The 19,913-nt window shown below is 40.0% G+C and overlaps 1 protein-coding gene across 2 annotated transcripts in view; it reads left to right on the top strand.

Moving 5' to 3' along the window:
- The window catches only part of LOC149837706 (ATP synthase subunit gamma, mitochondrial-like), a 65,861-nt gene that overhangs the window by 24,195 nt on the left and 21,753 nt on the right, over positions 1–19,913 (top strand). The window contains exons 2-4 of one of the 2 annotated variants that reach the window (XM_090006186.1): positions 16,956–16,999; positions 17,104–17,256; positions 18,432–18,545. In XM_090006186.1, the coding sequence (XP_089862312.1) occupies positions 16,956–16,999; positions 17,104–17,256; positions 18,432–18,545 (311 nt within the window). Of the gene's footprint in view, positions 1–16,946; positions 17,000–17,103; positions 17,257–18,431; positions 18,546–19,913 lie in introns of both variants that reach the window. The other variant, XM_090006185.1, reaches the window with a different exon arrangement.

Genomic DNA, 19,913 nt, shown 5'->3' on the forward strand with positions numbered 1-19,913 from the left:
TCCACAAGGTCAATGACCTCGATGTCTTGACTAGTAACAACATGTGAAATGCAAGGCTTCAGCCGTTACCCATTGACCTTGAAGTTCTTGCCCGTCCGTGGGTCTAAAATATCAATAACACTATGTGAAAATACCTCATGGACTATGAACGGGTCATCCCATCTCGACTTCAGCTTCCTTGGAAATAATTGGAGTCGCGAATTGAAAAGCCAAACCTTCTGACCAGGCTCAAACTGTTTTCTCAAAATATGCTTATCATGAAAATGCTTGGTTCGAGCCTTTTAGATTTTGGTGCTCTCATACGCATCGTTTCGCAACTCCTCGAGTTCACTCAACTGCAACTTCCGCTTTGTACTAGCTTGGGACATGTCAAAATTAAATTTATTAATTGCCCAATAAGCTCTATGTTCTAATTCAAAAGGGAGATGACATGGCTTCTTAAAAACCTATCGGTATAGGGACATGTCAATAAGAGTCTTGAAAGCAGTCTTGTATGCCCACAATGCATCGTTCAAGTGCTGAGACCAGTCCTTTCGGTCTGGCTTGACTGTCTTTTCAAGAATCTGTTTGATCTCCCTGTTGGAGACCTCAACCTAACCACTAGTCTGTGGATGGTATGACGTAGCAATCCGTTCTAAGTAAGAAAGCAACATGCACATTCTTGAAGTGCTTGCCTCCTTCACTAATAATGACTCTCGGGATGCCAAACCTGTTAAAGATATTGTGCTTGATGAATCTAAGCACCTCTTTGTGATCATTGGTTCGGGTGGCCATGGCCTCAACCAGGGTTACCGGAAGCGCCTAGCTAAAAGGGGAAGCGCGCTTCGGAAGCGCGAAACGTCGCGCTTCCGAAGCGTGGGGGAAGCGTCCCCCTTTTTTGGGAAGCGCACTTCCCTTTAATGGGGGACGTGTTTCCCTTTAATGGGGGACGCGCTTCCCTTTAATGGGAAGCGCGCTTCCCATCACGCTTCCCCCTCGCTTCCCCCACGCTTCCCCTGTTTTTTCAATTTTTTTGTATTTTTTATTTTTTATTTTTATTTTTTTCGCTTCCCCCTCGCTTTCGAGACGCTTCCTAGGTCGCTTCCGAGACGCTTCCTAGGTCGCTTCCGAGACGCTTCCCGAATCGGTCCTAAGTGGTCCCACGCTTCCCCGCTTCCTAAAATTTTGAAAGTGCCTCGCTTCCCGCTCCCGCTTCCCGTATCGCTTCCCGCTTCCTCAACTGGCAACCATGGCCTCAACCCACTGGGACACATAGTCTACCGCCACCAAGATATAAACATTGCCAAACGAAGTCAGAAAGTGACCCATAAAATTGATGCCCCAAACATAAAAAATCTCAACTACAAGAATTGATGCCCCATCATATTATGCTTAGCAATATTTCCCGTTTGCTGACAGGGTAAGATCTCCTACAAAACTCATGTGAATCTCGATGTAGTGTCAGCCACCAGAATCCAGATTGGAGGACCTTTGCAGCGGTCTTCCTATTAGAAAAGTGGCCTCCAAAGGTCAAGGAAAGACACAAAGCTAGGACAGACTCGACCTCCTCCTCGAGAATACACCTTTAATCATCTGGTTCGGACATAGCTTGAACAACTCAAGATCCTCTCCGAAGTAACGTTTCACCTGTGCCATAAAACAATCTCTCTCATTCTTGTTCCAATGCACAGGGAACCTTCTAGTCACCAGGTAATTGATGATATCCGCGAACCAGGGCAGACGCTTAACATGGAGAAGCTGCTCATCCGAGAATGAATCATCAATCTGTCCCTGATAAGTGGATGACTTCACAATCAGTCTGGACAGATGATCTGCTACAAGATTCTCACATCCACTCTTATCTTGAATCTCGAGATCAAATTCTTGTAGTAGAAGGATCCAGTGGATGAGACGCGGTTTGTTATCCTTTTTACTCATCAAATACTGCAGGGTGTATGATTTGAGTAAACGATAACCTTGGAGCCCAACAAATAAGAACATAATTTTTCTAATACAAACACTACAGCTAGCAGTTCCTTCTTTGTAGTAGTGTAATTCATTTGAGCCTCGGAAAGGGTCCTACTAGCGTAATAAGTAACATGAGATCTTTGTTCGATCTTTTGGCAAAGAATGACTCCAATCGCGTACTCAGACGCGTCACACGTGATTTCGAAGGGCACTGACCTATCGGGAGATCTGAGAATAGGAGTTGTGGTCATGGCCTCCTTCAGAGATAAAAATGCCTTTAGACAGGTATCGTCAAAACAAAACGGCTGATCTTTAGATAGCAGGTTACGTAACGGTCTCGAGATTTTGCTAAAGTCCTTGATGAACCACCGATAGAAACCTGTGTGCCCTAAGAATGAACACACTTACCGCAATGAGGTCGGTGGAGAAAGTTTAGCTATGGATTCCACTTTGGCTTTGTCGACTTCGATCCCTTTCTCAGACACAATGTGTCCTAGAACAATCCCCTGTTGAACCATAAAATGACTTTTTTTTTCCAGCTAAACACCAGATTTGTCTCCATGCATCGTTTAAGCACTCTCGCTAACTTCTGGAGACTGATTAAATGAAGGGTCATAAACTGAAAAATCGTCCATGAAGATCTCAAGGACGTTATCCACCATGTGGAAGAATATAACCATCATGCACCTCTGAAATGTTGTCGGGGCATTACAGACCCCGAACGACATTCTCCCAAACGCAAAGGTGCCATATGAACAGGTGAATGTCGTCTTCTCCTCGTCCTCAGGGTAAACAGTCACTTAATTATATCCTGAATAACCATTTAGGAAACAAAAATAGTGCTAGCCTGCGAGTCGCTCTAATATCTGGTCAATGAATGACAATGAGAAATGATCTTTTCGCATTGCGTTGTTCAGTTTTCGATAATTGATGCAAACTCGCCACCCCGTGGTAGTTCTCGTGGGGACGCTCTCTCATTTATCATTGATGGTGACAGTGAGCCCAGATTTCTTGGGGACAACCTGGGTTGGGCTCACCCACTGACTGTCGGCTATGTCACACAGACTCGGCTCCAAGGTCGACGCACCCGTGTCGACACGCACAGACACGAGTGCAGCTCGGACTCGGTCAACCTGACCCTGGGTGCAGTCAACGCACCACACCCAAGGCCATTTTGGTCCATTTTTTGATTTTTTTTTTAAATTTTTTGGGCTACATAATTTAAGGAAAAAAACCCTGAATCAGGCTTCACAACTCATCACCTGTCCCCTAATGGGCACAACTTTGATCGAGTCATATATATATATATATATATATATATATATATATATATATATATATATATATATATATATATATATATATATATATATATATATAGCCGAGTCCCTATGTCCAAAATTTTTGAAATTGTGCCGCCCCCGTGTCGCACCCACACCCATGTGACATAAACTGTCGGAGATGGGATAAATGATCCCTGAGTCCAACCACTTGACTACCTCCTTCATGTGGGGATTCAACCTCTCCTTTTCATTTCTCTAGAGGGTTTGGTGCCCTCTTCCGTGATGATCTGATGCATGTAAAATGAGGGGTCTATCCCTTTGAGATCCGCCACAGACCAACCGATCGCCTATTTATGCTCATGCAAAACTTGCAGAAGCTCACACTCTTGAGTGCCAGTCAGGTCTGCTGAAATAATAACCGGTAGAGTCTGGTCCTTTCCTAAGAAAGCGTATTTGAGTGAAGCTGGCAGAGGCATTAGCTCAAGTTCAGGCGGGCTCTCAATCGAAGGTTTGACAGGCTCATCTGCCAAACCCGAGAGGGGCTCAAAATGCCGGGTCCAATTCAGTTCACCTGATCGTCTATCAATCAATCCAAGACTATCTCCCTCGAGTGATTCATCCTCCTCCTCCTGAGGTGGATCCCTCAACGTCCATATCGACTCCTTACCTGTAGGGCCCATCGTAGCATTGAAGATGTTTAACCTCATCTTTCTGTTGCCAAACGAAACATCCATCACACTTGTGCGACAATTAATGCACGCATTGACAATAGTTAAGAAAGGTCGACCTAATATGATGGGCTTCTGCCTCACTTCATCTATTCCCTCCATATCTAAGATGATGAAGTCAACAAGGAAGTAGAAGTTCTCCACCTTGACCAGAACGTCTTCAAGAATTCCTTGTGGGACCTTGATCGATCTGTCTGCTAGCTGCAGGGTCATCGGTGTCAGCTTCATCTCTTTTAACCCAAACGCGTCATAGAAAAAACCCAGCAAGATGTTCACACTTGCCCCAAGGTCGAGCAAGACACGCTTGACAGTGATGTCTCCTATGACGCATGAGATAATCGGAGCCCTTGGGTCTTTGAGCTTAGGAGGAGTTTGGTGTTGTAACACCGCACTCACCTGCTTAGTTAGATAAATCTTCTTCGGCACATTGGACCTTAACTTCATTTTCTGCGTATAAAGCTCTTTAAAAGACTTTGCATATGCAGGGACTTGCTATATGGCATCCGATAAGAGGAGGTTAATATGAACGTGCTTGAAAATCTCAAACATCTCCTACATCTTCACCCCTTGTTTGCCGAACGACTTCGGTTTCTCTAATACCTCATGAAAGTGGCCCTTAGGTATGTATGATCTGGAAGGCTCAGGTGGGGGAGCCTGAAAGTTTTTCACCTGTATAGAGAAAAGAGAGAGAGAGGGAGAGAGAGAGACGAAGAGGAAACCCAAGGCTTTCGGCTGATACAATTTCCTTTTTCTTTTTTTCATACATAGAATCGTGACCTAAACAATGTTTTATAATTACAACACAGAGGTATGGATCCGGGTCTGGTGTATCCAGACCTGACAGTCTAAGTGTTTTACAATGCATAAGTATGGATACACAATCCATGGATCGACATGGAAACGGATCGGATCCAGATCCTTTTTCACCCCCCTTCAAGTTGATCAGGGGTTTGTACCATGAACAACTTGCCTTTAAGCATCCAAAAATGATCCTTTGTTAACCCTTTGGTAAATAGATCTGCAACTTGTCTTTCAGTATTGACGAACTCAGGCTCAATCTCTTTTTCTTCAACCTTCTGTCTCACAAAGTGTTGGTCGATCTCAATGTGTTTGGCACGACTGTGATGTACTGGATTGAATGACATGTTGATTGCACTTTGGTTGTCACATAGCAAAGTAGTATTTGAAATCTTTTCTCCTACTTCAGTTAGTAGATGCCTGATCCATGTGACTTCGGCAGTAGCAGTAACCATAGATCTATACTCAGCCTCAGTGCTTGATCTAGCGATGGCCTTTTGTTTTTTGCTGCTCCAAGAGACTAAATTTTTTCCAATAAAGACACAATATCCTGATGTAGATCTTCGTTCATCAGGATCTCCTGCCCAGTTTGCATCATAATATACAGTGAGTCCGTGCTCATCTTTGCCATATGACTGTGGTGAATATATCAATCCATCCCCAATAGTCCCTTTCAGATATCTAAGGATCCTCTTGACCGCTTCCATATGTCCAGTGCGTGGCGCATGCATAAATTGAGACACTTGATTGACTGAATAAACAATATCAGGTCTGGTGAACGTGAGGTACTGTAACATTCCTATTATGCTTCGATACCTGGTGGGGTCATCATACAGATCTCCATCCTGAGCGCTAAGTTTTTGATGAAGCACACTCGGAGTTTCCAGAGGTTTGCAGTCTTGCATGCCTGCCTTGCTGAGAACGTCTACGATGTACTTGTGCTGAGTGAGTGTCAAGCCATGAGCCTGGTTATCAACTTCTACACCAAGGAAATAACGTAGAACTCCAAGATCTTTCATTTTGAACATCTGTCCTAGTAAGTATTTTACTTCTTGGATGTGTGTCACAGAGTTTCCTGTGATGACAATATCATCGACATAAATTAATAACAGATTGCTCACAGTCTGACTTCTAAAAATAAATAATGAGTGGTCCAGCATGGAACGTGAAAATCCATGTTTCTGAATCTCTAGCGAGAAGCTATCAAACCATGAGCGAGATGCTTGCTTCAGACCATAGATAGCTCTTTTTAACCTGCACACATGAGTTTTACAATTTTGTTCTTGATACCCAGGGGGTTGCTCCATGTATACTTCCTCCTTTAAATCCCCATGCAAGAATGCATTTTTTACATCAAGCTGACTCAACTTCCATCCATGCTCAACAGCTAGTGAAATAATAATTCAGATTGTTCCCATTCTTACAACCGGACTGAAGGTCTCATCATAGTCTTGCCCTGCTTCTTGAGTGAATCCTTTTGCCACAAGCCTTGCCTTGTATCGTTCAATGGTTCCATCTGGCTTGCACTTTATTTTGTAGACCCATTTACATCCAACAACATTTTTGTCAGGTGGTCTGGGAACAACTTCCCAGGTTCCACATTCATGCAAGGCTTGCACTTCATCATTCATGGCTTCTACCCACCTGGTAGAAGTGGCTGCCTGGTAGTACATGATGGGCTTATCTTCCTTATTGAGAGCAGTTAAGAAGAGTTGAAGATCCAATGAGAAATTGTTATCGCTAACCCACCTGTCAATGGGATGTCGTATGCGGTTTGATTTTCTGACCTCAAGAATATGAGAAGTAGTCGGATTGCCGTCTGAGACATGATTTGAATGGCTTGATGATGTCGGTCTCTGTCTAAAGTAGACAATGCCCTTGTATCTGCCTGGTACTTCTTCTATATTCTGTGATCTCGACATCCCAGTGTCTTCAAAACTCTCTTCTTGCTGCACGCAATCTGAGGAGCATACTTCATTCGAGTTAACAAAAAGTTCTGAACTCAACCAAGGATAGTAAACTTCAGTTGGCATATTCGTTGCATCAACTTTGTCATCAAAGACAACATTTCTTGAGATTCTGATACGTTTGTTGGTGGGATCATAACACCTATATCCTTTGTAGTCATCTGCATATCCCACAAACCTACATTTCTGGGCTTTGTCCTGAAACTTGTTTCTCAGAGACTGATTAATATGCACATAGCAAACACAACAAAAAACACGCAAATCATGATAACTAGGATGGGCTCCAAAAAGGCAGTGATGAGGAGACTTATTTTCCAGAACAACCATGGGCAGTCTATTTATCACATGCACAACAGAATGAAAGGCTTCTGTCCATAGGTTGATAGGAAGATTACTGTCATGAAACATACTCATGGCACTTTCAACAATATGTCTATGTTTTCGTTCAGCAATCCCATTTTGTTGAGGAGTATGGGGGCAGAACACCCTTCTTCCTATTCCATTATTTCGAAGAAAAGAAACAAAATCACGGGATGAGAATTCCCCACCTCCATCACATTGGAAAAATTGAATGGACTCAGAAATTTGATTTTTGACCAAGGAAAGAAAATTTTGAAACAAAGAGAAGACTTCCGACTTATTCTTTATGAAATATATCCAAGTGTATCGAGAATAACTATCAACAAAGATTAGATAGTATCTGCTCCCAGATCCAGAGACAATTGGAGCGGGTCCCCATACATCAGAACAAATAATCTCAAAAGGTTTTGAAGCTCTCTTATTAATGAAATGGAAAGGCAATACATGACTCTTACATGAAAGACAACTGGAACACTTATGACTGCTCTCATTCCCATTAAGACTTTCTTTTGGAATGAGATTATTAGAGACAAGTTTCTCAATAAAATGACTCCCACAATGTCCTAACCGACTATGCCATAAGAATGACTTATTACATTCAGAAATGCTAAAAACATTAGCAGAAGTAGATGAACACGACTCTAACGAAGGCTTCGAATTCAGGTGAGCAGGGCGGACAACATGACATGGAGCTTCTTCAAAGACATACATATTGCCTCGTCTTTTTCCTTCAGCGAATGTTTCCCTCGTGTGTAGGTCCTTGACCTGCACAGAGAAGGGAGTAAATTCAACTGAAGCATTATTATCATCAATAAGCTTGGAGACAGACAATGTTTTTCTTAATGTCAGGAGCATGAAGAACGTCAGAGAGAGTAAGAGTGAAATGTGACATGGGAATGACAATTTTTCCAACATGAGAAACAAGATGGTGGGATCCATCTCCAGTAACAATCTTACTTTTTCCAAAATAAGGAATAGGATTAGAAATCTTACTTGCATCACTTGTCACATGAGTCACTGCTCCTGAGTCCATGAACCAAGTGCCTTCATCATTCTGCTTCAATTTCAACTCTGATAAGGCAGATATTAGTAGATCTTTGATCTCTCCACTATCTCTGGTATTGGTGAATTTTCTTTTCATTTCTGTCTGTGGACCCTTTCCTTTATTCTCTGGATTGTGCCAACAATTCACCTTGATATGCTCCTTTTTGTTACAAAAGAAGCAAGTGGGGATGGATCTTGATCCCTGCGCATGAGCAGACATATTTGGAGTGGGGAGTAGACCACGCCCTCCGTATCCACTTCGCCCTTGTCCTCCTCGTCCTCCTCGTCCTCGTCCTCTACCATAAGTCACTCCAGTGACAAAAACTTCTTGAGAATTTGTGTGGATGTGAGTTTTCTCAAAGAATCCCTTGAGAGTCATTTCATACTGAATCAATTTCGCTCGTAACGCATCGAAGGAAGGAAGAGTAGGAAGACACAATAGTGAAGTGACTATCATATTGCAGTCAGATCCCAATCCACTCAGAGTTTGTTGCACCATGTCATTGTCGCTTACGGCACATCCTATAACTGCAAGCTGATCTGTGATGGTCTTTATCTTGTTCAAATATCCCATGATGGTCATGGATTCTTTTCTTAACAACGGAAACTTTTAGGAAAACCATCCTTGCTTGAGAAACCTGCGAGTACGTCTAAACCAATCGCTCTCAGAGTTGTAGCGCTGTACAATTGTCGGGAATGGCAACTAGAACTTCTTGAGACAGGGTTGAGGTGATGTATGCGACAACCGATTGATCTTTCCTTTCCCAATTGAGAAATTCTACATTTTTGACATACACGACCAAACTCATCCCTTGATCATCTTTCTCTTCTTTCGGGACAAATTCCGGTGGAACGAGAGTGGTTCCATCCAGGTGACCTAAGAGACCTTGACTCCTTATAAAAGATATAATTTGTCTCTTCCAAATCAAGAAATTTGAGGTATTCAACTTTTCAGAAACAAGTTGGTTGAGAAAGCTTGAAAAAAGATTTGATTGAGAGAGGTAAGGGTCCATTTGAGAATGAAAAACAATAAGAATGTCAACCAGAGTGTTCACAAAAAGTTCAGCCCGCTTTCTTCCTTTTTTTTAGGAGAATCGCAGGCTGTCGGATTCAGGAAAATCAGTTTCTGAACCTTTTCTATACAGTCCAGAAACTGAGATTGACGTGATGAAGAATGCCTTCACACGTTAAAAGAAAACCCCCCTTTTTTTTACAAGAATAGAAATAGATACTCAAGGAACAAGTTTCACAGCATAACAATAAAGAATCATAAAAAAAAATATTCGAATATGCAAAGACAGACTTAGAGGAGATTAGGTAGAGGAAGATTAAAAAAAAAAGGGAAGATTCGTGAAACACAGTCACCCAAAGTCTGTGCTCACGTAAAAATGGTGCACGTGAATCACAGATTCACCAAATGTGAAACCCACGTGAATAGAGTTCACGTGGATCACGGTTTCACAGAGAAAAGAAACCCACGTGAGGTGTGGGTACACAGGAGATTTCAAAAAAGAAGGAACGAATGAGCAAAGAGAGGAAATGGAGAGAAACAGAAGAAAAAGGAAAGGGATACAAAAAACCTCGATTTTCCGAACTTTGTTCTTGCCGGAATCCTTAAACTCAATTTTCTGAACTTCGCTCTTGCCGGAATCCTTATCAGCCTTAGCCGGATCTATGCTCTGATACCATGAAAGTTTTTCACCTGTATAGAGAAAAGAGAGAGAGGGAGAGAGAGAGAGACGAAGAGGAAACCCAAGGCTTTCGGCTGATACAATTTCCTTTTTCTTTTTTTCATACATAGAATCGTGACCTAAACAGTGTTTTATAATTACAACACAGAGGTATGGATCCGGGTCTGGTGTATCCAGACCCGACAGTCTAAGTGTTTTACAATGCATAAGTATGGATACACAATCCATGGATCGACGTGGAAACGGATCGGATCCAGATCCTTTTTCACCTTTTTCAGAGCCCTCTCACTTTCTTGAGATGTCTTAATGGGGACTGACTGCTTATCAATCTGTCTCTCTCTTTCTTCTGCAGTCTCCCTAGTTCCATGGAACTCCTTCCCGCTCCTAAGGGTGGTAATCGCCTGAGCCTGCTCTTGGTGTGTATCTGTTATGTGCAGGCCATGCATCGATTCCTTACCCCTAGGGTTGACCAAGGGCTGGCTAGGTAATGTCTCCTCACTTCGCCTGTTTAGCACCTCGGCAAGCTGTTAATCTGAGTTTCTAACTTTGCAATGGACTGGGTATGGGAATTCAGGTTCGCCTTGATGTTTGCAAAAGCCTGAAGCATCTTGTTCTCAAAGAACTGGCTAGATGCGGGCTCTTAGGACTGGGGCTGACTAAAGGAAGGGTGGGCTTAAGGATAGCTTGGTCTCTGAAAGCTCGACTGGTAGCCACCTGGTCTAGGTTGGTTTTAGGAAGGGATGAGGGGTTGTTGTGGATTTTTCTATGAGAAGTTGGGATGGTTTCGCCAACCCGGGTTATAGGTATTTTGAAAATGGGTTGGGTGCGGGCTTGGCGAAACCTTGCGCCACCTGAACTTGCTCTTGCACAAATTCAGGGTACTGCGGCGCTGCAGGACAATCAAAGACATGTTGTGTTGGGCTAGCACACAGCGCACACACCTGCATAGTTGGTGAGGGATTCGACAACAGTTTATCCAATTCTTGGGTCAGCATGTCGACCTTGTTTTGCAATTCAAGGTGTGTCCCTATCTCGTACATGCCAGCCTTCTTCGCTCCCACAGAGGCAGGTGCTGCCCTTTCAGTTCTAGAGGCCGAAGCGTGATGCATAAAATTTTCACTAAGGGTCTCGAACAAGGCCCACGCTTCGTCTTCACTTTTCAGCATGAAAGTGCTCTATAGACTGCATCAACCATCTGGCGATTCTTCTCAGTCAGCCCATCGTAAAAGTATTGCACCAGTTGTCAACGGGGCACCTGGTGATGGGGATACTTTCGGAGAAGATCTTTCATCCTCTCCCATGTCTCATGTAATTGTTCTCCCTCCATTTGTGAAAAATTGGTTATGGCCTTACGAAATTGATTCGTCTTACCAATTGGGAAATACTTCTTCAGAAATTCTTTCTGCATCTGCTCTCAGTTGGCAATCCAAACCGTATCTAAAGACTTTAGCCAGTGCTTGGCTCCCTCCCTGAGGGAAAACGAAAACAAGGTCAACCTCAACGTAGAAACAAGGTAAACCTCAACATATCATCTCCAAAATTATTGATCCGCACCCTAGAGTAGATCTCTAAGAACTCGTCGAGATGACAGTAGAGGTCCTCATTGTTAAGGCTGTAGAAAGAGAGTAACATCTGTATGACACTGGTTTTAATTTCAAATTTGTTCGCTACATCAGGTCTCGCGATGCAGGAGGTGAAAGTATATTCATTGGGAATGAAAATACTCCCTCAGGGAACGGGTAATCTGCTGATCCTCAGCCATCGGGCCGGATCTGCGTGCTCTCCTAATGATGGAGTCGGGGTCCTCTACAGGTAAAACAAGCTCGGGGTCAAGCGAGTGTCGCTTGCATACACCTTGGGTACAGACCGGTGTAGCAACCGTTCTAAGGATTGATTTTCTACCTAATCTAGCGCGCAATCGTGATCAAACCACACCATAAAAGCAGGCAAAAAAAAAAATAACTGAGAGCAAGAAATAAACATCATTCAATACCGATATAAAGCTCAAAAGCAAACTACATGCAAAGTCACCTAAGAGGGTATCCTAATAGGTAGGCATGCAATAAAAATAAACTGGCTCTATGGGTTGCACTCAGCGTGGTTCTAACAATCCTAGTTAATTAACAAAAGCAAACTAAACACTCCTAAATATCAATAGAAAATTAAACTAGCAACCCTAAATAAAATGCGAAAGCAAAATAACAATCCTAGATAAACGCGAAAAATGCAATAAAGTGGGTACTTAGTTTTTAAATCATCGTTCCTCGACAACGGTGCCAAAAATTTGGTGTAAGTTTTTATGAAAGATATTTTGAAAGTTGTTTTTTGATAAAAATAATTTGTGTAAACAAGATACCAAATGATAAAAATCGGCTCACATTAAGGTGTGATCCGGGTCGAACACAGGGAACATGTTTAAAAGATTTTTGTACCCCATACAAATACAATTTTTATTGTCTTAAAAAAAAATTAAATAAATGAAATGTGCTACCCTCTGCGGAGGGCTAAAAAATAAAAAGACCTTATTACAACCTAACTTAAAATAAATGGCTCTGTGGCCCTAAAAAAAAACAAAAATCTGCGGGGCTTCTTTTTCTCACGATCTAGCTTTTTTCTCACGTGTATGGCCCTTCGCTATCGCGCTTTTATCCTCCAGAGGGAATCCACATGCGGAACACAAAAGAACCAAAAAACACAAAACACAAAACAAAGAAAATGCAGGGAACACTTTCTAAAACGAATGTTAGTTACGTAGAAACAAGACTCAACAACTATACTAACTGAATGTAATGATTTAACTAACTTGTAACCAACTAATGTAACAAACTAGTATTCTAACAAACTTTGAAACAGACTAACTACTTGAATTCAAGAAAAACGTTGAATTAAGACTCACTAACTTTAACAAGGTAACTACTACAAGATATTTATTTATTAGACTAACTATCAAACAAAACGTTATAACAAACTTATCATGGAATGGAACAAAAGGATCTCAACTAAAATGCAATGATGTACTAACTAACAAGAATTAAAATGACCTATCATGCAATGCAATGCTAAAAAAACTGAGCCATATGAATTAACGCAAAAGGCGTGCAGGTTACATGCAGCCTATGAGGAACATACAGGCCAGCACTTTTACTGATGGAATCTAATCACACCAACGCAGATCGACTTGGCTAATTGCGTTCAGACAGAGGTCCGAACAATGTACCTTCAGCAAGCCCAAACTTGATCATATAGATCTGTGTGATAGCTTGATCACGTAGGTCTATATGTTATGAGTAATCAGACCCAGCCAGGTTACTCAGGCCAAATCAAATCACGTTGATTCCAAGCAGCCGAGCAAGTGATGATATACAGATAAAAAACGCGCAGCTTGCCTTAATGGGTTAGATCCCTGGTCGGATCAGATCTAATTTAGTCCAATGTTGGATCCACGCAAATCGGCAGATACACACCCAACAATGCAGATAAACACCAATCTTGCCAATGCACACAGAAATCAAAGAAATATATCAGCACCCAGCAACGCTGACTGAGCTGATTCTTTGTGGTTTGGATCTGTGTGCAATGCTTGCCGATCGGATTGGACCTGATTCGGTCTCAATCTGAATCAAGCTTAATCGGCAGCACACGGCAAAAAAAAAATTCCTTTTTAATGCAAATCAGTCTGCAGACTGCACCGTGTCTGAGTGGATCAGCCTGTTGGCTGGGCCTGGTATTGCGTACAGAAACCCAACCAGATCTGTCAATAATGACAGATCTGGTATATAATTAGTACAGAGTCCAGACTGCACTACAGCCTGCCTGCCCTAAAAAAAATATATAAATAAAACAAAAAAGAAATAAACACAACTAACTATATGCTGCTTAAAATTGAGTTTTATTCTAAACTATATGCAAACTATTAATATGCTATGCAGTATGCTATATGCTGAGATGCAGTTATATGCACTTGATGAAATATACTAAATCTAACTAGATGTGAAACACTAAAGAAACAGAGGAGAGGAAACGTACCTCGCAGTCTTTTCCGATGGAGGGATTGAGAAGAAGAGCGGTCTTCCGATGAGATCGTACCACCACCCTCTGATGATGAGGAGAAGAAATAGCCGGCGAGGAGCAAGGGAAGAAGAAATGAAGAAAGAAGAAGGGTGAGAGAGAGAGAGAGAGAGAGAGAGAGAGAGAGAGAGAGAGAGAGAGAGAGAGAGAGAGAGAGAGTAGGGGGGCATGAATCCCAATGTGGAAGACACCCCCCTCTCTAATTCTCTATTATTTAAAGCCTAAATTAGGGTTAGAGGGGTTTTAATAAAAAAATTCTAAACAACTCTCTAAATTTTTCATAAATTCAAAGACTCTATTTTAAAAAAAACTATTAAGAAAATTTAATTTTATAAAAACATTGAAATGTATTCACTTTAAACATTTTTGTCTTTTTTTGAAAATAAGAAGTGTCATGCCAAAACTCGATTAAACACGGGTATTTAGTCTTGTCACATGTAATCATACACATGAAATATATATAATATGCATTAAAATTATGCATGATCACTTATGTAGACTTCAAAAATATTGTCCCTGATGAGTTGTTCACAAGAAAATTAATTTTCTTCCTTTTTCATCTTTCCAACAATCTGCCACAATGCTGTAACCAACTTTTGACCATTCATTTTTGAACTTTATTAAAATTTCATGAGTACAATCTACCTCATCTTTTAAAATCCACGTTCTGATCTCGTGGTAAGAAGGTGGTTTGAACCCTCGCCCATAATTTGCAATAACTTCTACCATTGGACTGAAATATGGACTGTTGCAAAGATTAAATAATAGGGCATTGGAATAAAAGAATCTACCGATGGCACGTCATATGCTTTTTCTCTTATCCTTTTTGAAAGCAGTGTTTATTGTGGTTTGTCGTGCTTTTTTGTTCACATAGAGGTCATCACGATGAACCGTGCTTGTTTTTGCAACACTACATGATTCACTGCTTCTTTGTTCACATGATCGCCTGTTGATGATACAAAATAAACACTTCTCCCAATTGTGAACTTGTTTTGTTTCTTCTCTTATTTATTTTGCTTCTGATCCCTTAGATGATTATGAAAAAACCTTTTTACATCAGGTGGAACTGCTTCGCACAAGATTACACCATGCTTCGTGACAGCTAAGTGATGTTTCAGCCTGTAGATGCCTCTTGTAATCTCTTTATGACAATAATTGTAAATTACATGTCCTACGAGTTTGGGATCTTTGGTGGGATTTAAAACTTTAACTTCATGATCCCATCCTACATCTCTTCCCATTGTTCAACTGCAAAAATGCATATAAGAAAATATATATTAACACAAAAATTTATAAAAACTCAAAGAGTTAAAAAAAAAACTGAGACAATGCTTTATATAATCCAATGAATTTAGATTCATATTCAATAAGAATCAACATATATTACACAGGAATTCCAATTAAACATCCACCAAGAATTGCATGTTGAAGCAAATTATATAACTGAGCAACTGATTATATAACTTAGAAACTGATTATATAATTGAGAAACTAATTATATAACTTGGAAACAAATTATATAGCTGTGAAAAAAACTACTAAATCTAATCATACGCAAATTGATCATATGTATGCGAAGCTGATCATACATAGGTAAAGCTGATCATACATAAGTAAAGCTGATCATACATAGGTAAATCTAATCATACATAGGCCAATCTGATCATACATAGGCAAATTTGATCCTACATAGGTAAATATGATCTTACGTAGACAAAACTAATCATATAGAGGTAAATCTGATCATAAGTAGGCAAACATGGTCATACATAGGCAAATCTGATCATACATATGCAAATCTGATCATGCATACACAAACCTGATCATACATAGGTAAATATGATCATACATAGGCAAATATGGACATACATATATATAAAAAATCTGATCATAAGCAAATCTGGACACATACATATGAAAATCTGATCATAAGCACATCTAGACAAACATATATATGAAAAATCTAGACACATGCATACATATTAAAATCTGAATATATGCATACATAGAAAAATATGCACACATACACCAAGAAATAAGAGTACAAGCAAATCCATGTGAACCTTATACCATAGTCACTCTCAATTAAGTGAAAAGCAATGAAACAGGAAAAATAAAGGTTTAAAAAGAAGGGAAAAATATGTTGGCAAATCAGTTCGGCCAATAAAGAACAGGAAAAGAATGAAACAGGAAAAATATGCATTTTCTTCTTCTTCTTTGGCCTTCCTTTCGAGAGAGCAGGGAGACGAGAGAGGTGAGAGAGAGACGAGAGACCAGGGAGACGAGAGAGACAAAAGAGGTAGGAGAGATGAGAGAGACGAGAGAGGTGGGAGAGACCGAGAGAGACAATAGAGGTGGAAGAGACTGAGAGAGATGAGAGAGGTGGGAGAGACCGAGTGAGAAGAAGAGGCCCTCGATCCTAATTAGGGTCGGGGACTATGTAAATTTTGCCTAAATTGTGGTCAAATGGAGGCTTTGACCCCCATTTGACCAAAACAGTAAAACGGGTGCGCCTCAAAGTGTATGAGGCGTAGGCATTTATGTTTTTTTAGTGCCTCAAGGCAAGGCGTGCTTTTTGCACCTTGAGGCATGTTTTTAACAACATTGTTGGCAAGAAAATGGTAGGGTCAGATGATCTGACAATATGTTGGCAAGTGGTTCAGTTGAGATGACACACTTTCAAACAAGGTACTTGCATGATTAAGGCTGTGTTTGGAAACACGGATTCCACCGATTTGGTGTTGCATTGTGGTTTTGAACACATGCCTTGGGTGTTTGGGAGGCACTGTGTTTCCAAAACCATGCATTGGGGCTGGTGTTGGACACACAAACCCATCCCCAATACACCATTTGGACTCCCTCCTAGAGTGGTAATCGTTGGAAACATTATATTATCCTTTGGCTAAATCATCTGGCCAGTAGTTTCTTTTGTTGCTGATGTTCATCATGTAACACATGAAAAATGTTGTCTTTCTGTAATTTTTTTTCTATGTATTCCATCTGTGCTACAGTTTTCTTAATTTATTCAGTTTCAAATTCTGAAAAACTGATGGTTGCTAGGACGTACAGGGAGCTGATCCCACTTGGAGCACGCTCTGTTTCAACCCAAGTTGGTATAAAGCTAATTTTTGCTATTTCATATGAACTTCACTAACGTGCTAAACTCTCATAACATTGATTTAGAGTGAAGTTCTCATTGACAATATTCTTGTTGCAGTTAGGAATCGGATGAAGAGTGTGAAGAACATCCAAAAAATTACAAAGGCAATGAAAATGGTTGCAGCCTCAAAACTAAGGGCAATTCAAAGCAAGGCAGAAAACTCACGTGGCTTGTGGCAACCATTTACTGCTCTTCTTGGGGATTCTGCTAGTATGCTCTATCTTTTTCTTGCTTTTCTTTAAAATTCAAATATTTGAAGAAATTAGTAAAAGAAGCTCTTTGAATGAGTAACCTATGGTTTTCATTAATTTTCATACTTTGGTTTGCATGTGTTCAGCTGTCTCAAAATGTGCAACCAATATGCTGCATAGGCTTGAAGAGCAAAGTATACATAGATGATCTGTGTTCACTTGAGAGCCAGTCTTTACAGGGAATGTGACTCTTGATTTGTGTCATTTAAGAGCCAGTACCTGCTTGACACTGATTTTCTCTGTCAGCAAGTTAACTTATTAAAAAGAAAAAGAAAACCTAGTTATGTGTTTAAATGATTTGACCTAGTTATGTGTTTAAATGATTTGAGCATGGTTGGTGTCACATCGATGTTCAAGGTGGTGGCTGAAAACCTTTAGCTAGGAAGTTTTTTTTTTTATTGGTATTGGCTTGCATTCTTACTTCAATAGCAAATGAAATATCGATGTGTTCTTAGCCTTGGTAAAATTCAAGAACTGATAAGGCATTTGCATCCAATTTTTTTTTATTACGATTATTATCTCAATACCCATGAAACGATTCAATGAAGTTTGTGTCTCAAATAGTCATGTGACCAACAGATATTGGTTATTCCACCAACATTATACATCTGTACAAATGAATTGAATGGGTTTCAACTCTCAAGTTTCAGGTTCGCCTGAGAATGTCCTTTGGTTCCCCTTAATCAGGGAAATTGGCAGGATATATAGATTAGGCCTTAAGGTTTTGTTTTGCGTTCTTGATTGCTGGTTTATACTTGAAACTGTTGCCATATCATTTATGGTTAATACAAATATCTGACATATAGCTGTGTTGAAGTGAATGGTTGGCCAGTATTGTGGAGGAAGCATTGCTTTCTCGAAAACCTAATGATTTTCCTTCATATGATTACATAGCGAGATTCATAATCAATGAGTGCCCATTAAATTGAAATGTCATGGTTGTAAATTGCGGTTTAGACTGCATATAAATAATCTACAGAAAAAAACACATTTTACAAGGGGACTGACGTGATGATCATGGTATTTGCCTGTGCTTCAACTGTCTAATGTTGACTAAATGACATGTTACTCTTATTGGCTTGGTCCATACTTGTTTTGCTCTGACCAGTTCTATCTGTTATGTTGCGATTTTAGGTGTTGATGTGAAGAAGAATGTTATTGTTACGATTTCCTCTGACAAAGGTCTTTGTGGTGGGATCAACTCTACATCTGTGAAGGTTAGCAAGGGGTTTCACAAGTTGAGTTCAGGTAATATTTCTGCTCCTGTGGGAACTCTTCTCCTATGACAGCTAAGTTGGTTTTTCTCACAAAAATAGATTTAGCTCTGTTTCATTTGGTCTTTTTTTTTTGGGTACAAAAACTTTACCTCCAATGATATGTGCGATGACCTTTTATTTTTTCTTGACATCAGATGGGGAGATTACAAAGTACATAATGCACATTATAGTGTTATGAGTGGAAGTTTCTTGGCACGATCTTTAGTGTAAACACTTAATAATGTTTTCTCAAATACTAAAACTGAGAGAACTTATATTGTGAAAATAATCTAAATTGCTTGGAATTCAACCTAAATAGTGAAATAGGTGATGTCACACGAGCACTTCACTTAGCTGTCAGCGCAACACACCACTAAATATGACACCTTCATGGACTCTGTCCAACCTGTGTTGGACACAATCAACACTGTGTCCCTAACTTCATCTATTTCTCCGTATAATGATGGTTGAATATTTTGTATTTACTTGCCTATTTTCTTTTGACTGTCATTGATTTCACTGTGTTTCAATTTTCAACCTGGGTTTATTGTTAAATGTTTTTAATCATAATGATTTATAATTGTTATTCAAGATCTCATACTTGAAATCAAATTCATGCTTTGTTTTATATCAAGAAATTTGTAATGTATATAATAGTATGCACAAACAAAAGTGTATTATACATATTTATATACGTATTTATGTGCTCATGTGTGTGTGTCTGTGTGGTACAAATGTGTATGCATTTATGCATATGTGTGGGGTGTAAAGAAATGAAAGCCTCCAACAAGATCCCCCACAATGCCAAAGTGAACACACCAAAAGCCACAAATGGACTCACTCACAAAACCCACACAAGGGGCAAGGACAAGAGGCTAAAATAAATAATATTTTATTAATGACCTTTATGCAAGAATCATACATAATGTGGGGGCTTTGCCCCATATTTATACACGAAGGAGGAGGACTCCATAGAGTCATTGGAGTCCCAACAACTCGAAATAGAGTTGTTGGGACCCAAATGACTCTTATGTTTGACTAGTCAACATGCGTTGACTAGTTCAATTACAAATAAAAGAAAAAAAATAAAAAAATAAAGAGAAAATATATTTATATGAATATATATAATATATATAAATATATAAATTTTAGCACTCCCCCTCAAACTTATGGTACAATAACTGAAAGTTTGTCTAATAGAAAGTATAAATGAGGAGCAACAAGAAGTTTGGTGAAGAAATTTGATAACTGATATTCTGATGTAACATAAGGCAGATCGATGGTCTATACTCTTCTCGAACATAGTGACAATCCATTTTGATATGTTTAGTACGTTCATGAAAAGTACGATTGCTGACAA

Source organism: Nuphar pumila, chromosome 5 (assembly GCF_984573655.1).
Source record: "Nuphar pumila chromosome 5, dmNupPumi1.hap1.1, whole genome shotgun sequence".
Classification (NCBI taxonomy): Eukaryota; Viridiplantae; Streptophyta; class Magnoliopsida; order Nymphaeales; family Nymphaeaceae; genus Nuphar; species Nuphar pumila.